This window comes from Malaclemys terrapin, chromosome 25 (assembly GCF_027887155.1).
Source record: "Malaclemys terrapin pileata isolate rMalTer1 chromosome 25, rMalTer1.hap1, whole genome shotgun sequence".
In the NCBI taxonomy this organism is placed as follows: domain Eukaryota; kingdom Metazoa; phylum Chordata; order Testudines; family Emydidae; genus Malaclemys; species Malaclemys terrapin.
Window position 1 is genome coordinate 10175622 of NC_071529.1, and position 8117 is coordinate 10183738.

The 8117-nt window shown below is 52.0% G+C and overlaps 1 protein-coding gene across 1 annotated transcript; it reads left to right on the top strand.

Annotated features, from left to right (window-relative positions):
* Positions 1-391: 391 nt before the first annotated feature.
* Positions 392-7912, top strand: SLC35B1 (solute carrier family 35 member B1). Its single transcript, XM_054014565.1, has 9 exons — positions 392-609; positions 2212-2315; positions 2985-3115; positions 3775-3805; positions 4033-4193; positions 5471-5597; positions 6576-6682; positions 7021-7174; positions 7548-7912. The coding sequence occupies exons 1-9, from the start codon at positions 407-409 to the stop codon at positions 7598-7600; spliced, it is 1071 nt and encodes a 356-aa protein (XP_053870540.1). The 5' UTR covers positions 392-406; the 3' UTR covers positions 7601-7912.
* The last annotated feature ends 205 nt before the right edge of the window (positions 7913-8117 follow it).

Sequence of the window (8117 nt, forward strand, 5' to 3'; positions counted from 1 at the left end):
TGCGCCTGGGACGGGGTCAGACCTGCTCCGGCAGCCCTTGTATTCGACTGACACTAAGACCACGCGCGAAACCGAGCGTCTGGTTCCGCCTTCGAGCCAGGGGGCCAATCCGCGCTGTCCACAGTGGAGTACGTCACTGCAGGGCACCCGCACTATGGAAGGCCCCCCGGCCTTTGGGGATCGGAGGCGCTGCCTGATCAAAAAGCTGCTGTATGGGGCTCGGCTGCGGGGAACAGGAGGCAGCGACGGGCGGATTAGCCCCGTGCGGGCCCCTCTCGGCCCGGCATGCGGGACCCCGGCCCCTTCCACTCCCGCTCTTCCTGCCTCGCCTGGTCCGGCAGCGCCGCGGGCAGCCCCAGCCCGGAGCCGGCGGGTCTCGGGAGCGCGGCTGTCTCGAGTAGCTTTTATGAGGCCCCCTGCGCCGCCGCTGCTGCCGGCTCCGCTCCGCGATGTGCGCCTGGAAGTGCCGCCTTCCCTGAGCGGGCCCAGCGCCGCGGCCATGGGAGCGAGCGGGGGCGGCCCCCTGCTGCCCGAGCGGCTCCGCCTGCCCGTCTGCTTCCTGGGCGTCTTCGTCTGCTACTTCTACTACGGCATCCTGCAGGAGAGCATGTGCGTGACCCCCGCCCCGCCCGGACCGGCCCGGCCCCCGCCGGAGAGACCGCGAGTGATTCCTCCCGCCGGCCCCCGCCCGGAGAGACCGCGAGTGATTCCTCCCCTCCCCCGCCCAGCCCCCGCCGGAGAGACCGCGAGTGATTCCTCCCCCCTCCCCTCCCTTCCCCCGCCCGGAGAGACCGCGAGTGATTCCTCCCCTCCCCCGGCCCCCGCCGGAGAGACCGCGAGTGATTCCTCCCCCCTCCCCTCCCCTCCCGCCGGCCCCCGCCCGGAGAGACCGCGAGTGATTCCTCCCCTCCCCCGCCCAGCCCCCGCCGGAGAGACCGCGAGTGATTCCTCCCCCCTCCCCTCCCGCCGGCCCCCGCCCAGAGAGACCGCGAGTGATTCCTCCCCCCCTCCCCTCCCTTCCCCCGCCCGGAGAGACCGCAAGTGATTCCTCCCCTCCCCCGGCCCCCGCCGGAGAGACCGCGAGTGATTCCTCTTCCCCCCCCCCCCTCCTGCCGGAGAGACCGCGAGTGGTTCCTCCCCTCCCCGGCCCCCGCCGGAGAGACCGCGAGTGATTCCTCCCCCCTCCCCTCCCCTCCCGCCGGGCCCCCCCCGGAGAGACCGCGAGTGGTTCCTCCCCCCCTCCCCGCCCGGCCCCCACCGGAGAGACCGCGAGTGATCCCTCTTCTCTCCCCCCCCCCCCCCCCGCCGGAGAGACCGCGAGTGATTCCTCTTCCCCCCTCCCCCTCCTGCCGGAGGGACCGCGAGTCACACACACCCCCGTCCTGACACTAGCGAGCGCCTCGGTCTGGGTCCTGCACTGACCTGTATTTCTAGATTACACTCGTGTGTGTGGGCGTTTGTGTTTCATTTGTGGGCATGTGCTGAGCTCCCTTCTGTGCAAGGCCTGAGGGTGGGAAAGGTGTTCCTGTTTTCCCTAGCCTGGAGCTGCCGGGGAGGATGTACACCTCGAGTACATTATGTACCTTATGAGTGACAGCCCCTCCCAGCCCAGGTGCTAGGAGGGCATGTGAGTGACCCCTGCCTAGTGCCCCTTCTGCCCAGGCACTGGGGAGCCCCTCTGCCTGGATCTTGCACCAGAGCATGTAAGAGCCCCCTCCCAGCCTGGGGACCAGGACTATTTATAGCAGAGCATATAAGTGACTCCTACTCCTCTGTATCTGGGTCTTACAGGAGGCGTAAGTTGCACCTTTCCACTGTGAAGTCCCCCTCTCCTAGTCTGGGGACCTCCCCCACTTTCTGCAGTGGCAGAACCTGGACATGTCATCTCTCCTGAGCATCCTACCAGAAAGCAAGACATCTCCTTGGGGGAATCCTCAGGATCCTATGTTGTGCTGGAGTGTGACTAGGGTTTGAGAAGCCTCATTCCACTGCAGGCTTAGAGCAAGCCCAGCTGAATGGAAGGTGGGGGGGACTGGCAGATACAGCCGAGGGCACTGTTTGCTACATGTTTGTGTAAAAAGGTTGGTAGCTGTTGGGCTAAATCACCTGGGAAGAAAGCATGAGTAAATGTGCACCATGCCTTATGCTGCAGTCTCACTCAGTGTACCTCTCACCCTCTCAATCTCCTGTTTAATTCATTTGTTCCTACAGAACTAGAGGTAAATATGGAGAAGGTGCCAAGCAGGAAAAGTTCAAATATGCTTTGTCCCTGGTCTTCATTCAATGCGTGATCAATGCCATCTTTGCCAGGTTAGGTAAGTGTTCCAGAACAGCCAGTATGTCACCCCTTGCTTTTCCGCACCAGGGCCTCTTTGAGCCTGACTCCCATCTCACTTCCTTCTCCTCTGGGCTGGGAAGTGACTGTCTTCCAGAGTCATGGGGCCCACCCAGTGGTTACCTGTAGTGCAGGTCACACTCCCGATGCCAACGATTGCCTAAGTCACAACTTCCAAGGGACTGTGAGCTTCTGTTGAGCACACAGTGGTTTTTCCATTTGTGTCTGCACAGACATTGCACAATTACCGGCTAACCTGATTTAATAAAGAATTTTATAAATGAAAGACACTGCATAAAACCAGATTCTAAATTCTTTTCATTCAATGTGGTTTTATTGTTGGGAAGAGTCAGAGTAGACCACTAGGATGTCCAAGCTTTTGTCTCCTGTGAGAAGGTCTATACCTATTCCCTTGGTTTTTTTTCATCTTCCTTCTGCCCCACCAGGTTTCAGGAATTCAATATAGCTCCTTTGCCTCAGAGAGCATGTGAGCTGAAAAGACTGAGTGGTTTTGATGATCTGGAGAGTTTATCTCCCCTCTGCTGTAGATACTTTGTGGCCTTTGTATCTCAATGGCATTATAAAATAGCCTTATGATGCCAACGTCCAGTCTCATCAGCCCATGTGTGTTTCTTGTATGTTTCCACAGTGATCCAGTTTTTTGACGCCATCAGGGTGGATCGGACCCAGAACTGGCTGTATGCAGCTTGCTCGCTCTCCTATCTGGGTGCTATGGTTTCCAGCAACTCAGCTCTGCAGTTCGTCAACTATCCAACTCAGGTGAAGAAAGGCAGGCAGACAAGTGTGTTGGGGAGAAGGTTGCGTTGTAAAAATTCCCCTTTACAGATTTGCCCTTTCCCTATTGAGGATTTTTACAAATTCTAAATTGTGCACTCTTGGGATGTGGGATGCTCACATGATCCATCAATGCACTGACAGGAAACCATTCTAATTAAAGAGTAAGTCACTAAAAAAGATTGACCGTGGAGGATGCTGCAGTTCTGACCCTTGTTGCCCTGCAAGAGTGGCAGTGGGGACGGTATTCTATTGCTTTTCTTTTTACTCTATCCCTGCAAAGCAAAGTGGTGATAGACTTAGTGATTCCAAGAGGGACCATCCATCCAGAGGGATAACAAACATCCAGAGTTATAATACGAATTGCTTAAAAAAAAATCAGGGAGAAGGAAAAATCCTTATGTTTCAGGGTTTAAGCCAGTCTTAGAAACCTGTATTGGGGAGGGCTTAGATGATCCTCCATCTGCCTACTGCAGGGTTTCTTGCATCTTTTTTTGAAGGATCTGGTGCTGACGACCATCAGAGACAGGACACTGAACTAGATGGACCCTGGGTCTGATCCAATATGGCAGTTTCTGTGGTCCTCTTGCCCAGTGTGGGGAGGCTGTAGTATGCAGCTAGTTAAGATACTCTTTCTCTTACAGGTCCTTGGGAAGTCCTGTAAGCCCATTCCAGGTGAGCAGCTACGAAGTTATAGCTTTGTGTATTTCTCATGCCATGAGCAGGCTATGGATTGCATTCCCAGAAACAGTCCAGCTGCTCACCCGATAGCTCCATGCCAACTAGTGCGGATAACAAACTATCTGTGCACTTCCAATTAGATCCAGAACTGGACACAGAGTCATTAGATTCCTAGCGGAGGGGTTTTGGGAGCACTTTACCAAATCATCTTTTCTTTTCAGTCATGCTCTTAGGGGTGACGGTGCTGAGGAAGAAATACCCACTAGCCAAATATCTGTGTGTCCTGCTGATAGTCACAGGCGTGGCTCTGTTCATGTACAAACCTAAAAAGGGAGGTGACGGTGAGGATGACCACATCTTTGGCTATGGAGAACTCCTCCTAGTAAGTACTGGGCTGTTGAAGCATAAGTAGTTCCAAGGTTTTGTGTTGGTGAAAGGTACTAGAGGAGAAAACAATTACTAGTGCAGGCTTCTGCCTGGATCTACCCACTGTGAGGGATTGGCAAAAAGCCAGCATTAGAATGCTTGGGTAGTGATGATCTTCCCTCTGGTTCAGAGGGACATGCTTGCACACTGCCACGTGGTGATGTAGGGTGAAGTGCTGGCACCTCGTCAGAATGCCCTCTGAACTGTTTTTACATAAGCAGGTGGAAGCAAGAATCCTATAGAATGTAAATGCTACTCCTGGGGGAATTCTGCACCTCTGCACACAGGCAGAATTTATGTTCGCCGTAGATTTCTTTGCTGCCCCACAGAAAAATGACTTTCTGGCAGGAAAACAAAAGGAAGCCACAAGAGCAGTTATACAACCCTCCCCAGCAGTATGTTTCGGGTGCCCAGGGCAGCCGGCAGAGAGGTAAATCACCTTGGGGTAGGGGACGGGACTGGGAAAGACCTGGCTGGTGCCTCCTACCCTGCACCAAGCTCAGCTGCTAGTCACGGCTGGGCTGGGGAGGACGGGACTTTCTCTTCCCCTGCACAGTATCCAGGGCTGGGTCAGATCCACCCCCAGATTTCTCCCCCGGCTGCAGGAAGCTCTGTAAACTGCCTTCTCTCTCTCTCCCCCCCCCCCCCCCCCGGTGCTTCCTGCACCCATAGCTCTTCAGTTGTAGGGGAGGGATCACTGTACAGGGAGCTGCTCCCACATCCGCCCAACCCGTGTGCATCCAGACCCGCTCATACCCAGACCCTCCTCCCAAGCCTCACCACCTCCACTCCCCTGCACCCAGAACGCGCCCCTCCCCCCGACAAGCCCCAGTCTCCCTGCACCACCCCAATGAGCCAGCCGGGTCCCCACCCTATTGAGCCCCAACCAGTTGCACCTGACCCCGCTCCCACTGAGCTCCCTTCCCCAGCATCTGGACCCCCCACTGAGCTCCCCACATTTGGACCCCCTGCTGAGCCCCAACCACCTTCACCTGGACCCCCTATGTAGCCAGTGGCCTGTGCTCCCCAGTGCCATGCTGGAGCTGCCTCATTTATTTGACAAATAAAATATGCAGAATTTTGCAAAATTTTAAAAAACTGTGCGCATCATTTTTAATTTTTTGGCGCAGAATGCCCTCAGGAGTAATTCAGTGCTGTTCCAGGAAGGGAGTAGCTGGCAGAGAGTTCTCTTCTGATCTTCTGCAACATTTTTTTTCCCCCCCCTTTCCTTAGCTGCTGTCACTGACATTGGATGGACTGACGGGAGTGTCTCAGGACCATATGAGAGCTCATTACCAAACTGGTTCCAATCACATGATGCTAAATGTTAATCTATGGTCCACCTTGTTCCTGGGGGCTGGTAAGGAACATCTGAGGAAGCCATAGCGACCTGGCCTGAAGACTAATTTGTAAGATCCTCTAGGCAGGACCCTTGTCTCTTGTTCTAAAAAGGGCCTAGTATGTCTTGCAGAGCTTCTTTTTGTTTGTTTTAAACCTAATCTGTGGAGATTTTATTGTAGTTTCTTAAACTGCCACCAGTGGACACCGCTTCGCTTCTCCTAAAGCTCCATTCCCAAAACTGCAGTCACATGTCTGAAAAGTTCCTGCTTTCAGGCTGGCTCGGTAGCATCGATTGTAGCTTCCTAGGCTACATTTGGTGGCTCTCTTGTTTTGGCAAAGACTGGGGTCAGATCAGGCTTCTAAACAGAAGCCTCCTGTTCTCTCTCTCTCTGTGTGTGTGTGAGAGAGAGATTGTTGGCGGCTGTCTTTTGAGAATCGGGATACAGAGTGCAAGGTACAGTCTGTTGTCATGAGACACTGACAGTGATGTTTGTTTCATCTGTTCCATTCATAGCTGAGGCCAAGTTTAAAAGTGTAGCCGACATCTGGAATGTGAAGGACATGTTCCTTGCTAAGACGACATTCTTACGTTCTGCTGTAGCATCTGATTCCTCTCACTTACCTCCAGGCACCCCTTATGCTGGCTGCAAACACAATGAGTTCAGACTAAGTGGGTCCAGGACGACAGCAATAGTGCATAGAGCTGCAAAACTGAGGCAGCAAAGTGAACTTAACTCCTGGATGTTATGTTATGTTAGTTTAAATCCTGGGATGGGTAGCCAACTTGCTGTTTTCTCTTCCAAAACAACCTATCTGGCATGGTGCAATGACTGAAAGTTCTTTGCCACTGATATGCTCTGGGTGGAGCTTAGTCTTTGCTGTCTGTATCTGTTATCTGACCATAGTGAACGTGAGCTAGGAGTATGAATGCTCTGGCCCTGTCTGCCCAGGATGTCTCTGCCTTGAGTTCATCCTGCTCTCTTTAAACTTTCTGCAGGTATCTTGTTCACTGGAGAGCTCTGGGAATTCATGAGTTTTGCTGAACGCTACCCCAGCATCCTCTACAACATCCTGCTGTTTGGCCTGACAAGTGCACTGGGTCAGGTAAGTAACTTTCTGGTTCCCTTACCCCAGGCACTTGATGACCAAAGAACGTTGAATATTAATTTACTTGTGTGACGGAAATGTGAAGTTGTCTGGTCTTCCTGCCAGATCTGATTGTTCCTAGCTCACTATTCAGCCAGCATTTTCAGATCAAGACTGTCAAGGTTGCGTACAAATTCTTATGTCATCTTCAGGTTGTGGTTGGGATTTGTTCTTTGCCAAAAGATTCTCTGAAAAGGTTTAAGATGGATCTTCATGTTGATATTGCCTTCTCAGACAGACTGAATCAATCTCTCTCTCTCTCTCTCTCTCTCTCTCTCTCTCTCTCTCTCTCTCAGAGTTTCATCTTCATGACTGTGGTATACTTTGGACCCTTAACTTGTTCAATCATCACCACAACCCGCAAATTCTTCACCATTTTAGCATCTGTCATTCTATTTGCCAACCCGATCAGCATGATGCAGTGGGTGGGAACTATCCTGGTATTCATGGGTAAGTCCTGGAAGCCTGGCTTTCTGAAGTCTTTTCCTTTATCTGTTAGAGTGGTGGAGTATAGATGGGAGGGGGGAGGGGATGGGTTGACCTAGGATTTTGGACAATGGATTTTCTTGGATAAGCTTGCTGGCAAAACCACTATCTCAGTGTTTTGGGGAGGGGAAGTGGGAGGGATGGGGATATCTTTGAGGCTGTTGCTATGGTCACATATCCAACTGATTTCGGAGACCTTTTTTGGACTCTTTAAAATTTCACAGGTACCCACTGTCTCTCAAGTAATTCGGCATCAGTTAGCATGTGGAGCTATAGAAAGGACTAATTGTACAGGCCTTGGGCTTTCCCTTAGAATTTTTTTCTCATTTCTCTGCAGGTCTTGGACTTGATGCCAAATTTGGGAAGGGATCAAAGAAGACAACACATTAGGAAGACTTTTGAACTCTGCAAAATTGGAATGAACTCTTTAACTTATTGTCCTGTACCTCAGCATCTGTTACGAAACTGGACTCAGGATGAGTGCCTGGGGAAGGGAATGGGTATTGGTTTTTAATTATGAAGTGTTTTAAAATGTGTTAATTTTAATCAAGAGTTTAGCCTTTTTTTTTTTCCCCCCTGTAATCAAAATTGCATTGATGGATCCCAGTAGCGGGGAGAAATTCAAGTCTTAATGGGAGAAACACTTCATACCTTTATTAAAGAAAAGGAGAGAAGAGTCAGTTTTCTGACCTTTATTTCAAAGCCGTCTTCTGGTTGTTCTTGGAAAGCCTTGTTCTGTGCAACCTTGCCGCGTTCTCAGTGTGTAGAAATATTACAACTAGCATTCCTCCTCCACCATACTCCAAAGGAAAGTGTTGGTCTTTGTTTCTTCTGTCTGACTTTGGTGCAGTGTAGCAAAAGCCCAGGATTGAGTGACAATATTGAAAAGAGAAATCCCATCTCTCCC

Bases quoted from the DNA above. Each gene is read 5' to 3' on its own strand.
- SLC35B1 (XM_054014565.1), top strand. From the start codon at position 407: ATGAGGCCCCCTGCGCCGCCGCTGCTGCCGGCTCCGCTCCGCGATGTG. The intron at 2,316-2,984 runs GTAAGTGTTCCA...ATGTTTCCACAG, and splicing joins TGCCATCTTTGCCAGGTTAG to TGATCCAGTTTTTTGACGCC. The intron at 5,598-6,575 runs GTAAGGAACATC...AACTTTCTGCAG, and splicing joins CACCTTGTTCCTGGGGGCTG to GTATCTTGTTCACTGGAGAG.